Source organism: Chrysemys picta, chromosome 1, assembly GCF_011386835.1.
Source record: "Chrysemys picta bellii isolate R12L10 chromosome 1, ASM1138683v2, whole genome shotgun sequence".
In the NCBI taxonomy this organism is placed as follows: domain Eukaryota; kingdom Metazoa; phylum Chordata; order Testudines; family Emydidae; genus Chrysemys; species Chrysemys picta.
Genome location: NC_088791.1, coordinates 139,240,504 through 139,255,232, shown reverse-complemented (window position 1 = coordinate 139,255,232; position 14,729 = coordinate 139,240,504). Strand labels below are relative to the sequence as shown.

General features: G+C 40.3%; 1 protein-coding gene across 1 annotated transcript; it reads left to right on the top strand.

Annotated features, from left to right (window-relative positions):
* The first annotated feature begins 695 nt into the window (after positions 1-695).
* On the top strand, positions 696-12,145 carry LOC101945934 (killer cell lectin-like receptor subfamily G member 1). Its single transcript, XM_065571886.1, has 6 exons — positions 696-825; positions 9,025-9,120; positions 9,500-9,598; positions 9,670-9,821; positions 11,369-11,472; positions 11,694-12,145. Exons 2-6 carry the CDS (start codon positions 9,027-9,029, stop codon positions 11,803-11,805), a joined length of 561 nt encoding a protein of 186 aa, XP_065427958.1. The 5' UTR covers positions 696-825; positions 9,025-9,026; the 3' UTR covers positions 11,806-12,145.
* The last annotated feature ends 2,584 nt before the right edge of the window (positions 12,146-14,729 follow it).

Below are 14,729 nucleotides of genomic sequence, written 5' to 3'. Positions count from 1 at the left end.
TCCAGCAGGTATTACATTGATACACAGCTGAGACCCAGATGGTATTGGAATCAATTAATATACTAATATGCCTATATTGAGGGAAATAATCTGATATAACTCATATTTCAGGCTAAACAGGTTCAGCAGTCTTTCTTTTTTTAAGTCTCCTTCAATCATTATTAACTATACTTATGTATTTTCCCCATCATGTTTTTAAAAAGAGAAGTCTAAGGGAAGATGTGATAAAGAGTTATAAAACAGTGAATGAGACAGGGGAGGCCATTCAGGAGATTCTATTTACCCTTTCCTTCGAAACAAAAAAACGTAGTGGTTCAGAGTGAAATTAAAAATTCAGTACATTGTAAATGGCTAGAATGAAATATTCCATTGATGTGACATAAATTAACCTGTGGAACTCCAAACTCCATGATATTCCTTGGTAACCTGCTGCTGAGAAGGAACCCCACACGTTCATTGAGATTAAAATAAGAATTAGACCTGAATCTCCTCTCATTTACACTGATTTCAATGAAATTACACCTGGTTTACATCTGAGTCAGGAAAGAATCAGGCACTTCCAGCAATGAACTATCTTCAGTGAGCACTTTGCATCAAGGGAGGTCTTTTCAACTTAACAGCCAATAACCTTCCTGTGCGGTTTCCGCTGGAACATCATGAAGTAAATAAGCCATTGTCTTTTGGCTTGCATGGTTGATCTTCTATCAGGACAGTCAGAGTGAAGTATCATCTTTTCTCCCCTGGGGATTCATATATACGGGACCAGAAAAGATCGAGCACAAATTATCTACCCTAGCTCTCCAGCCTCTTCATAAATAACTACAGGTACAGAAAAAGGTATCATGACCAAATACATATAAAGCTTTTATTCTTAGAGTAGAATATTAATGTTGGTAAAATGTATTTGTGTTTTCTAATTCAAGAAATGAGTGAAAGTGTTTCCATGAAAGATATTATACAGACATGTAACTTTGATTTTATTTTTTTTCTCTTTAGGGAGTATGTATTTAAAGATGTATAGTTGTGAGAGTCTCTGTGACATATAGTCCTTTGTTTATAGTTCTGTGATCTCCTCCACTTTAGAGTAACATTAATTAGATATAGAGATGAGTGTGATCTAAATTCCTGGTTCTCACAATTTTGAACTTTCAGGAAATCATCTCACCCCATCTTTAATTATTTTACCCTTAAAGGCAAAATCTACAAGTTCAGCAACTGACAAGGAAGGTGGTAGAAGGAACATATAGGGATAGTAGGAAAACATTTGATATAGACTCTCAAGAAAACATGCTTGAGAAAACAGTTTACATTGGTTTGCCTATGAATCAAGAAATTTCACCTGAAAACTGTTGAAGGTTGTAAGCAACGGGAGAAGGAAAATGACAACATATGATCTTGCGAAGGGGTACCACATAGGACTGTGTTGGGCTGCATTTACTTAACATATTTATGCATAATCTGTAAAAGTGAGTAAATAACCCAATAATGAATTATTAAATGGGGTAAGTGCTGAGAATATCACTAAGGACAGTGAAATAATATAAATCACCCTAGAGAAGTGAGAAATATTGACAGGTAATAAAATAAGAATCAAGCTGGACAAAGTGAAAAATACTACATTTGGGGAAAAATAATCTGAAACAATGGAATTTAATAGGTACTAAGGGCAGAATGCTCAAAGGGAGTCAGGCACCTAAGACCGTATTTTAGGTGCTTATATCTTAGTTTTAGCTCCACTGTGATGTACAAAACCCCATGACAAATCCTATAAGCACCTAAAATCACTCAATGTCTAAGTTTTTACAATAAAATTTCCCTAGGTGCCTGAATTTCTGCCTTTGGGCATGCACATGGCCAAAATGGGGTAAAGGAGGGGTGTGTGGGGAATGTTGTCAATATGAAATCTGTAGCCAATATTCTTGGAGAAAATGAACAATGTGACTGATCTGGCCAATTTGATTTCTGAACCACAGAGAAGTTTCAGTTCATCAGGACTTGTTAACCACATTACCCTACCTGATATCCATACCTGCATGAAAGAGCAAAGTTGGGAAGCTAGTTATGATTTGCTATTGTTCTTGCACTGAATTTCATAAACCCACTGACAACTTTTCACTGTGATTAACCTGTGATAAGATCTACAGGCCCTGCATGTGGGGAGGCAGCAGCTCTCTCTACAGACCTAAAAGTCTGAGCTTGATAAGTTTATGGAGGGGATGGTATGACAGGACTGCCTACAACGGCATGTGGCCCATCGGCAACTGCCAGTAGCAAAAATCCCCAGTGTCCGGAGACAGGACACTAGATGGCGAGGGCTCGGAGTTACTACAGATAATTCTTTCCCAGGTATCTGCCTGATGGGTCTTGCCCACATGCTCAAGGTCTAACTGCTCGCCATATTTGGGGTTGGAAAGGAATTTCACCCCAGGTCAATCTGACCTGGGGGATTTTGCCTTCCTCTGCAGCATGAGGCGCGGCACACCTGCAGGTTTAAACTAGTGTAAATGGTGAATTCTTAGTAATTTGAAGAATTTAATTCATGATTTGAGGACTTCAGTAACTTGGCCAGAGGTTAGGGGTCTATTACAGGAGAGGATGGGTGAGGTTCTGTAGCCTGTAATGTGAAGGTCAGACTAGATGATCACGATGGTGCCTTCTGCCCTTAAAGTCTATGAGCCTAAAGGTCCCAGGCACATCCAGGAACTTTGATGTAGTGTCTGATTTTGAAATCAAGGGACATAGGATGTCCCAAGATACTGAGGTCAAAAATATTTCTATTAACGTGAGTCAGAGTCCAATATGATCCAAATGATCCCTCATCTCAGTCAGTGCCCAGTGTCAGTAGGGACTGAAAAATAATCTGCGCTACATAGATAAAATTCTACTGCTTTCTCTAGATCTCCCTTGACTTCATTCATCATTCCTTTGAGATATTTATATGCTTCTCCAAAAATGTTCTCTTATTACTAAAATTATTTGGCATTGTTATATACCACAGCTCTTAGATTCCAGAACAATTAGACACCTTCAGGAAACTAAGATAGTGATGTTGAAAAAAGTACTACATTTAGGAAGGAAAAATCAAATGGGACATAACTGGCGAGGCAGTACTACTGCATAAAAGGATCTAGAAGTTACAGCAGATCACAAATTTAATATGAATCAACAGTGCCACACCACGACAGAAAAGCAGATGTCATTCTGGGATGTATTAACAGGAGTGTCATATGTAAGGCACAGGGGGTAATTGTTTCACTATACTCTGCCCTGGTGAGGCCTAAGGTGGAGTAATATGTCTGCTTTGCGGCAACACACTATAAGAAAGATGTGGACAAATTGAAGTCCAGAGGAGAACAACAAAATTGATAAAATGTTTAGAAAACCTGACCTATGATGAAAGGGTAAAAAAAATGGGCCTGTTTAGTCTTGGGAACCTGATAACAGTCTTCAAATATGTTAAGGGCTGTTATAAAGAGGATGAGGATCAATTGTTTTCCCTGTCTACCAAAGCTAGGACAAGAAGTAATAGGCTTAATCTGCAGCAATTGATATTTAGGCTAGACATTAGAAAAAACTTTCTAACTACACCCCAGAATTATATTAGCCTTTTTTGCAACTGCATCATATTATTGACTCATATGCAGTTTGTGATCCACTATAACTTCTACAACCTTTTATGCCTAGCCAGCTATTCCAGAGTTTGTATTTGTGCATTTGATCTAACCTTCCTAAGTGTAGAACTTTGCACTTTCCTTTATTGCAGTTCATCTTATTGATTTCAGACCAATTCTCAGATTTGTCTGTCATTTTGAATATTAATCCTTTCCTCCAAAGCACTTGCAATCCCTCCCAGTTTAGTGTCAACTGCACATTTGATAAGTGTATTCTCCACTTTCTTATCCAAGTCATTCATGAAAATATTGACTAGTACCAAATGCAGGACAGACCCCTGTGGGACTCTCTAGATACATCCAGTTTGACAGTGAATCATGGATAACTACTCTTTGAGTACAGTTTGTCCATTACTTGTGTACCAACCTTATAGTAATTTCATCTAGAACACATTTCCCTAGTTTGCATATGAGACTGTCATGCGCAAGTGAGTCAAAACCTTACTAAAAGAATGTATATCATGCCTCCTGCTTCCCTCCTATCCACAAGGCCAGTAACCCTGTGAAAGAAGGAATTAGATTGGTTTGGAATAATTTGTTCTTGACAAATCCATGTTGGTTCTTATTTTTATTACTGTATTATCCTCTTGGTTCTTACAAATTGCTTATTTAATAATTTGTTGCAGTATCTTTCCAGCTATTGAAGTTAGGCTGATTGGTTTATAATTCTTCTTTGTTCCCCCTTTTAAAGATAAGGTATTCTGTTTTCCCTTGCCCACATTCTGGGACCTCATCCATGCCCTCTGAGTTCTCAAAGATAATCTAAGGTTTCCAATATTGCTTCATCTAGTTCCTTTAGTACCCTAGGACAAATTTTGGCAGACCCTGATGACATGATAACAGTCTTCAAATACATAAAATATTGTCATAAAGTTGATGGTGATAAATTGATTTGCATGAAGTCCCTTTCAGCCCGACAATTCTATGATTCCATAACTAGAATGACTGGAAGTAACATTTTTTTCCCATCATAAGAAAGGGTACATTGATGGGGACTGTGCAGTTGTCACAGGTGAAGAGGTATTCTCTGGCAACTGCATGGATGAAGAGTGCTATATTTATGAGTAGTCAGTTCTTTCATCAAAGCCTGACACATTGGTACAAGAAGGAACATGAAAACCATGACACCTGTATCTTACACTGCGAGTTAGTGTGCAGAAGTCAAGGTGTGAATCTACTGCATTTTGACTCACTATGTAGACAAGACTTAAGACAACACCAACAGGAGCTTGGCCAGAATAAGAAGCAGATGCTTAAATCTGCTAAACCACAAACCATTCAGGATTTTAACCAGCCAATCAGAGCACTCACAGCATCCCAACTGGCTGTCTTTCCACTACTAATTCAACTGTAGTTTATTGTGAAAGGGTAAGTAGTTAAAAAGCAAATACATTTTCAAAAGCATTTTACTACCTGTGTCACTAACAGAGCTGGAAATGGTCAATTTTATGATTTTGTTTTATTTTTCATCAAGAAGATCAAAAGAAAAACATGTTTATAATTAATAATTTAAGTGAAATGAATTTTCTCATTTCAAAATGTCAATTTTAAATGATTTTTTCTACATTGCTTCTGAGAGTTGAACCGGGAACTATTGGATAGGTACCCAGAAAGCACTGTGACTGGAATGGGTTTATAACAGTGGTAGCATGGATGCAGGGCAAATTTGCAATGATTCTTAATATTAATCACCATGGGAAGTGAGGTGACACTGAATCATTTGTGCTTAAACCATGTCTATTCTCCTTTTTAAATAACAAACAGTTCCATTCTCTGGTGGAGAAACAGCCTGTGTGTTTGGGAGGTGAAGAGTGGGACTACCAGAGTTGTTTTTCTCAGATATTGATGTTTGGTTGCAGACAGTTTCCTTTAAAATTGGGTGACCAGGTTAGCAGCATTGGTTAATCTGTGAAAGCTCTGCAGCATGGAAACAGCTGTAAATTGCTGTGTTGGAGCAGGAGTGAAAGTGAGGTCTGCTGTTTGTATGAGAAGGCGTAGAATGTGAAGAAAGTAGAAAATACAGTAGAAAGCCTCTAAATATTATGGGACTGGGCAGTGTTGTTGTAGCCATGTTGGTCCCAGGATGTTAGAGAGACTAGGTGGGTGAGGTGATATCTTTTATTGAACCAGCTTCTGTTGGTAAAAGAGCTGAAGAAGAGCTCTGTGTAGGTCGGAAGCTTGTCTCTTCCGAGCTACACCTCACCCACCTTGTCTCTTTAATTGTGGGACTTTTTTTCCCCGCTTTATATTGTCTGTACATACACACACACACACACACACACACACACACACACACACACACACATAGAGTAAACAATTAATTTGCTAATATGAGTTAATCTGGAAGTAAAACTGTAATGTTTAACTTCAACATTAACTCATATTTGTTCACAAGTAAGTAACGAGGAAGTAAAACATTACAGTTTTACTCTTTGTTACTTACTGGTATTTAACTCTAAAAGTCTCCTAGTTCTGAGTGCTCTGGGTAGGGTGCAGGGATTCTTATGAGTAATGTGAGTAAGCTACTTCCCCATGTATAAAGTATAAGACTTCAAAAGACATTCATATTTCCTCTGTTGGCTGCTGCAACCTTCTAATAAAAGGACAGCCAGACAGTCTTTCTCATGTAACAATAAAGAGAAAAAGTACATAAGCTCAGCTTGAGACAAAGCAGTAATTGCTCACTGTGAATTTTTTCCTTGTTTGATATATTTTTTAAATTTATAATATGTTTTAAATGTAAATGAAGTTGCCACGAAATGTCCAGTCTGCTGCACCAGAATGCTGGAGAATCCAAGGAACTTGCTGCAGAATTTAATCTCATCTTGTCAAGGGGTAGATGGGTCCTTGTTAATACGTCTTAAACCTCTATGAGAACTTTTGGGATGAAAGGAGCTAAATGTGATTTTATGAGAGCTGGTTGACATTTTTGTTTGCAATGTTTCCAATAAAAATTGACTTTTAAAAAAATGTAACATTTTGGGGGAAAGATTTTCTTTAAGCATCTATTTGTTAATTGAAAAAAACAATTTTTAAATGTTTAAATATTCATATTTTCATATTCCCCTCTTGATCCTCCTCTTTTCCGATTTGCCACTGAATACAATATAATGTATCATGTCTAGATTTTTCCCCACATTTTCCTTTTTCTGCTGTTCCTTTTTCCTTTGACCGCTCTAGCTTTTGAAAACGTCCTCAACTATGGAAAAGTTGCAGAACGGCAAAAGGAAAAATTAAACACCATACTACAGTTCTTCCAAATTTGTAGAAGTTTTGCAAAGTTACAAAGTAATGTAAGGAAAAAGGAAAACATGAAAAAAAATGAAGGGAAAAAACCCTGGACATCATTCTTTTCATTGCATTCTATGGCAAAAAGGAAAACTAGGATAGAAAGAAAATCAAAATTTTAAAATTCAATTTAAAAAAACAAATTCTAAGAAAATATTTCATGGAGATTTTTGTAAAAGTGAAAAATTGATCAATTTAAAACCCTGCAAAATGGAAACAATTTCAAAATATTGGAAAAAATAGCTTAAAACTCATAATTTTGCACCACTGTGAATTTAAATTGATCAAATTTAAAAACTTAAAAATAAAGATAAATATTATCCATTGAAATTATATTAAAAAAATGCATTCTTCTAAGCCTATCTATAGGACACTGGGGAAAGGTTCCTATTTCATCACAATGTCACTTAAGCACAATCACCCAGAAGTTGCCTATTGAGCTGTATACAAATTTATTTTTTTGTCTCATAGAGTAGCTTAATTACTTCACCATTTAAATCAGGGGTGGGCAAACGTTTTGGCCCGAGGGCCACATCTGGGTAGGGAAATTGCATGTAGGGCCATGAATTTTTGGGCTGGGGCAGGGGGTTGGGGTGCAGGAGGGAGTGTGAGGTGTGGGAGGGGGTGTGGTGTGCAGGAAGGGGCTCAGGGCAAGGGATTGGGGTGCAGCATGGGTGCGGGGTGAAGCAGAGAGCTCAGGGAAGGGGTTGAGGGCTCAGGGAAGGGGGTTGGGGTGCAGGAAGGGGTGTGGAGTGACGGAGGGGGCACAGGGCAGGTGGTTGGGGTGCAGGAGGGGTGCGGCAGGGGGCTCAAGGCAGGGGGTTAGGGTGCTCAGGGCAGGGGATTGGGGTGCAGGGTGCAGGAAGGCCTCGGGGTGCAGGATCCGGCCCAGCCCTGCTTATCTCAAGCGGCTCCAGTGTGGCAGCAGCACACAGTGGGGCTAAGGCAGGCTCCCAGAAGTGGCCAGCATGTCCGGCAGTGGCTCCTGGGGGTGGGGTGGGGCAGGTGGCTCCACCACATGCTGCCCTTGCCTGTGGGTACCACCTCCAAAGCTCCTATTGGCCGCGGTTCCCCGTTCCGGCCAATTGGAGCTGAGGGGGTGGGGAGTGCCTGCAGGTGAGGGCAGTGCACAGAACCCTCTGCCCCTCCCCCGCCAGGGGCCACAGGGATGTGGTGCCAGCTGCTTCCGGGAGTGGTGTGGGGCCAGGGCAGGCAGGGAGCCTGCCTTAGACCCACTGCGCAATGGGGCTGGCAATCCCGCAGGCTGCATTGAAAGCCCTGATGGGTCAGATCCGGCCCACAGGCTGTAGTTTGCTCTCCACTGATTTAAATGGTTCCAGCTAGAGTTTGAAGTTAACATCCTGAGCATAATGAGTGTCATTTGAAATCTGAGAGGATAGCCCCTTTGCACTGAATTGTTTGTGTTGGGATAGAGTTGTACACATTTCCTGTGTCATTACAACTGGTATTGTTCATTCCAGAGTTAATAACTCTTCATTTCTCCACTGTCATGCTTCTATCAGGTTACTCAGAAGTGTACTCAGGTTACTTCTTCTCTAGGAATACAGGACAAGGACAGATACACCACATAAACATGTGTTCCAAATTTTCAGCTTCTTCCTAAGGATCTACAGGTGCAAAGATATCCTTCCTGGCCAAATGCTCCTGGTGCTTTTATCTTTAGAGAAGTATATCACCGCCATAAGTCAAATGCACTTGTGCTATAAATTCAGAAAGGTGTGATGATACTTACAATGAATGAGATTATATAAATGTGTAACTTTTTAATTCTTCTGTGGTACAGTGCAGTACAAGCAGCAAGAAAAATGTATAGTAAAGAAATTATTTTTGGGGACAACTCATGTGACACACAGTTCTCTCCTGTTCTAATGTATTATGATTTGTCTTTAGAGAGGGACTCAAACTGAAAACTTGATCCAAAAGCCAATCAAACTTGGGGAAGTTCAGATCCATATCAGATTTTGCAATTAGTCACCTCTCTACTAATTTCTTATCTTAGCGCAGCAAAATACAGTCTTAAATTTCCACTCTTATAACCCACTAGAAATGAGAAAGAAAGAGGCGATCTACACGAATACAAAATGTCTCACTCCTCCTAAGCAGCACTTGAATCAAAGACCTGAAAATGCAGAAATCAAAGGTACAGTAAATTATCAAGCAGCTGATATTCTGCCTTTTGTTGTACTGTCTTTAGTTAAACAACTTACTACTTCCTCTGCCCCAAGAGAGATTTTAAGGATATTAAAATAAGAATGTTCCTCTATTATATTAATCAACACCGTAGTAGTGGGGAGATAAAAAGCAGCACATAGCACAGAAGCAGAGAGGTTTGCAGATGAAGGGCTCTGACAGACAAGACAAATTTGTTGCAAGCACTCTCATTGGCTGCCAGAATTACTTAGCATCTAGTGAATGGAAATGTTGTTTGGTTTTCAGATATGGTCATGTGTTATCTGACTTCAGATACTCAGAGCAGTGGCTCATTCTGCCCATATTTATGTTTCCTGTTTTTTTGTTAGATTCCCCTGCTCCAGCTCCTCCCTGGAAGATCATTGCAGTGATTCTGGGGATCTTCTGCCTGATATTGTTAGGAATCTCAGTGGCCTTGGCTATCAAGCGTAAGTATTTTCAGTAAAGACACAGAGTCTCTGACCTGAGCCATTATAAGTATTTTATGGTTCCTTTACAGATCATTCCTGTCCGGGATGCCCTGACCAGTGGGTACGATATAGAGACAGCTGTTACTACTTCTCCAACATGAAGAAAGATTGGAATTCTAGCAGGAATTTCTGCTCTGCCCAAGACTCAGGGCTCTTGGTAATCAGTGACACCAAGGAAAAGGTATATGACAGTAATGCCGCCAAATCTGTAGCAATCTGATTGGCAGATGTGATAGTTTGGAGCTCTGAGGTAGGGCTGGTTGAAAATTTTCCATCAAAACTTTTTTGACAGAAAATGGGTGTTTTGACTAAATGATCATTTTCATACCAAGTGTCTGTTTTCCTCACAATTTTTAGATTTTGGAAAATTGAACACCCCAAAACTTAAAATTTTGGGAGCTTGACTGAAATGTTTTGGTTTTAATCTGAAAATTTTCAGTTTTAAGTTTCTGAAAATCAAAATATTTCTAGTTTCTGTTGGTTGGAGTTTTAGATGGTGTAGCGAGTGGTCACCCTGCTCCTGCCCAGAGGAGTTAAAAACAGCCCTGGGGAGGGCTGTGGCTGGGGAAATGCCGATTGGGGAAGCTGCCTCAGCTGCGGCCATGCCCCAATCAGGGCCCAGCTGGACCTTATAAGAGGGCACTGGGCTAGGAGCAGACAGAGTCTCTCTCTAGCTTGCTGAGGGAGAAGGGCCTGGCTTCCTGGGAGCTGAACAGAGTACTTAATCTGGAGCAGGGCTAGGGGAAGGCTAGAGGAGCTCCAGCCTGGAACTCCCCTCCCCCACCCCAGGCTGAAGGCCTTGTTAAAGGCCGGAAAGGGTACTGGGGTTGCAGAGGGGCAACCCAAGGGTAGGCAGAGGCAGCAGGTCCAAACCCCCCTTGCTGGTGATGAGTGGCATTTACACTGCATTCTGACCCAGTGAATGATTGAGACTGGCAGTAGCCATAGTCTGAGGTGAGGTGGGGGTTCCCTGGGGAGGGGAGACCCAGATCTGTGGGGGTACTGCCAGGGGGCAGCACCCCGGCCTGAAAGGGGCACTGGGGCACAAGAGGGACTCAGGCCCAGCAGGACATTGGGACACTGGCCTGCAGAGGGCACTCCAGAGGCTGGAGAGCTAATTCCCTGGACGACCAGCAGGAGGTGCCACAGGGGTGAGTCCTGCCTCATGACCAATGGATAGTCAGAATTTTCCATTTTAGTAGAAATTTTCTACAGAAAATAATACCATCTTTGGACCAAATCTACCTGTGAGATTATGGGAGACTTACATTTAGTGCAGAGTCCCATATGATTATGGGAGTACAGGCATCAGAAATGGAGACCTGTAAGATTATGGGATGAATGACATCTGGTAAAGAATTGTTTAGCTCCTTTTGTTTCTAGTTAACAGACATGCAAAATGACACAAGTGAGTGCTGGGACATGCTCCTGCTCCTCTACATGCACCCTGAAGGTGTGGAATCTTTGCTCCCCTTCACCACCGGTTGGGATCACCACTAGTTCCCAAATTCTCAATTCTTGTGAGTCTTTCCCACAAGTACTATGACTCAATTGCTGACTGAATATGACTGAAATTGCTTGGCTCACAGAGCAGGTCTTAGTCGGCGGGAATCACAGTGGTCTTTTTGAAAGGTTGGAATATTTTACTCCCTTACATTATGTTGCTGTTTTTGCCCAGGGTGATTCTGTTCAACTCCTTTGTCCCTTCTGTCCTCCTTCCCCTTGTAGAACCTGTTCCTGGGGATCCATACAGAAGAACACTGGATTGGATTGACAAATCTCAATGGCTCTGGCTGGGCCTGGGAAGATGGCTCAACATTCAGCGATATAAAGTTGGTTTGATTCAATTTTTAGTTTTGGGATTTTCAGTTGTTTTTAAGTCCATAAGACAGATCCTGAGCACCTTACTCAGTGTTTACTCAGGAAAAAACTCCCTCTGAAGTCATTAACCAGAATATGGGTGGAGTAAAACATGAGCCTGTTTCTCTTTTGGCAGGGAATCTTTCACTATTCTTCCCTGACCCCATATGTGTTCCTTTTATGTCTTTTGCAGGGTCACCTCTAACAGCCCTGTGCAGCACTGTGGTGTCCTGGTGGAGGGGGCCCTCCAGGCCTCCAGCTGTGCAGTTCCTTTCCCATGCATCTGTGAGAAATCCTCCAAGTAACCTCCTGCTGCACTTTCCCACCGAATAGTCTTCACTCAGACTCAGCCAATGGACCTGAATCATGAACCCATTAAAGATGCTCCTTCCTTTGTTCATGTGGGATAGGTTTGATACTGTTCCTAGATGGTTAGCAGCATGCACTGCCTTGTGGGAGACCAAGGTTTGATTCCAGCTGTAGTGTAGGTATACAATTGTGTCTAAGCACCTAGTGAATGCAGCATCAGCTAAAAAAGCTAAAGTTCTTGTTAATACACATATTGTTGATGATCTTTGTATTTATATTTTCAGCACAGTGGCTCAGACTACCAGAAATTAAAACTTGTTTAAAAAACTCTATAAAGGAAAATAATGGGACAATATTACGTATTTCTCCTTTAAAGATGATATCTCACTGTTGAATTTGGAGTGAAGTAAGCAGCATGAGTAGGATTAAACTGGATTTTTTTATTCATTCACAAAATGTTACAGTTACACTGTGTGTCTTTTCCTCTTTCTTTAGCAGGCTTGCTCTAGTGTTCTCAAGTAATTATTACATTTACTCACTCCTACTCTACTCAATTAACGTTTAGATACAATACTTTTCCCAAATGGAGGGAAATACTCTGGCATGATTCATATTTCAAGCTAAATAGATTTAACATTTACTCCCCTTTTTTCTAACATTTACTCCCTTCAGCAATTATTACTTATACTTAGATATCCCCTTTAATTTTTTTTTAAAGAAGACTAAGAGGAGATGTGATGGAGATCTGTAAAACCAAGAATGGGACAGGGGAAGCCCTTCAAAAGCATCTCTTAGCTTGCTCCTATGATGTAATAGAACCAGAGGATTCTCAATTAAATTAAAAATAGTACATTTTATCCATTTACAATTTACAGTATTTCATTAACAAAATGTAAAATTAACCCGTGGAATTCAATGCTTCAGGATATTCCTGAGTAACACATTGTGAAGCAATAACCCCACTAGCTCAGTAATATTAGAACAAGGATGAGACTATTTTGGATCTGATTCTCTTCTCACATTGGTTTTACTCTGGAGTAATTCCACTGAATTCAAAGGACTTATTCCTGACTTGCACCAAAATAAGGAGAGAATCAGGTGTAACAGTTTAGAAGTGTGCTGAGGTAATATTATGTGTAACTAATACACTCCCTTTTTATCTGCGCCTCAACCCATCTGTCTGTTGAAGCATAGGCCAGAGCTCAGTCTTTTCAGGACTTAGAAAAAAAGGATTACACAGATTTAAACCACTGAGAGAGAGTGCCATAGAATTTCTTAAGGATGAACATTTAATATCGATACAAACATCTGCAACCAGACTTTGGAATACTTTTAAAACTTTGCTTTATACAAAACTAGTAAGCAGTAACTCAGTTGGCGTTTTCCCACACAAACTTCCTCACTTTGTTTCTGTTATATGAATTATAGTGCCAGCTGCACACCTTAGCATGCACACACGCATACACTCTGATGACTTCTCAGTCTCTGCAGTGTGCCATCAATAGTGCATGTGTCACTTGAATGCCACAGAACCAGATGGCAATGGAAGCTCCACAGTTTTCCATGAAACTCCTCATGGCCAACTCCACTTCTGGCATCAACAGTTGGCATCTCCTCAGCTTTGAGCAAGATGGGGCATCTGTAATCTGGATCCAAAGTGGCACAAGGCTCTGGGATGCAGCTTTCTCAGTAGACATTTCTTAGTGTTGCATGGTTCAGCTGCTGAGGCCACAGGTCAGTCTCTTGCTCCTTCTGTTCATACCATTTTCCCCACTCCGCTCTTGGTGGATGTGTGGAACCTGGCAGACAGTTTGGCCTTAATGGAAACTCTCTGCACAACTTCAGAGGCAGTTACTAAGCATACATACCCAGAGATTACTATACCTCCCCACCACCACCTCTAGATGGTTCTGGGGTTGGGCCCTTCTAACTAAGTGTCTTGTCCTGCTCTCTGCATATGTGTGGACTAGAGATATGTAAGATTCAACAAAAATTCATGTCTCCTCCCCACTGCTTTCTCCCTTACATTAGACTTAAAAAGAATTGCTGCAATATGAGCCTGTGGGTTACCGCAGCATTTACAGCTAGAGAAAAAGATAGCAGGACTATAAGGTTCTCATTCTTCAGGGCATTCGTTTATTACCCACTGGGGTGGTGGATTGCAGTGTCTGGGTAAAGAGGGCTGAAGATGCTGACAGGACTGGTGTTGGTGCTACAGGTGATTTAATTGTTTTTCTGGCTTTCATTGTTTTTCTCCCCAGTCCTTGTTTTAAATGCTTCAGCACTGGGCCTTCAGATACTTCACTTGGGAAGACAACTTCCCATCTAAGAGACCCTCAATGTCAGGATTTTTTTTCTGATGTCTAGCCTGAAGTTTTTCTTTATTCATTTCATCCCATTATTCTTAATCATAATTCAGTGTCCCCACATAAATAATTCTTTCCCCTCCTCGGGATTCACAACTTTAAACTCTTTGTACACTCTTCTCATATCTCCACTTATTCATCACTTAGCCAATCTTGCTAATTTAGTAGACCTGAAACATTTTCCACAGGAAAATGTCTTTTTCTTAAAATCGAAACTTTCCCTGGGCAACATATCAATTTTGTTGAAATTTTATTTTGAAAAAAAAAAAGAGAGAGAAATTAAGCTTTTTCAAATGTTTGTTTCCAAGTGAATTTTCATTTAAAAATTCATTTAACTTTATATTATATTTTAAATTTTAAAAACTTGAAACTGGAAAAAATGTTTCAGTTTTATCAAAATGTAACATTTCAAGCTACATTAAAAACAATCCTCAAAAAAATTCATTTCATAAGAAATTTTGAAATGTCTTGGTTTTGTTCTTATTCAAAACAAAGATAAATTTCAGAACATCAGGATTTCCTGCAGAATGGAAATTCCAAGTTTCAACTACCTC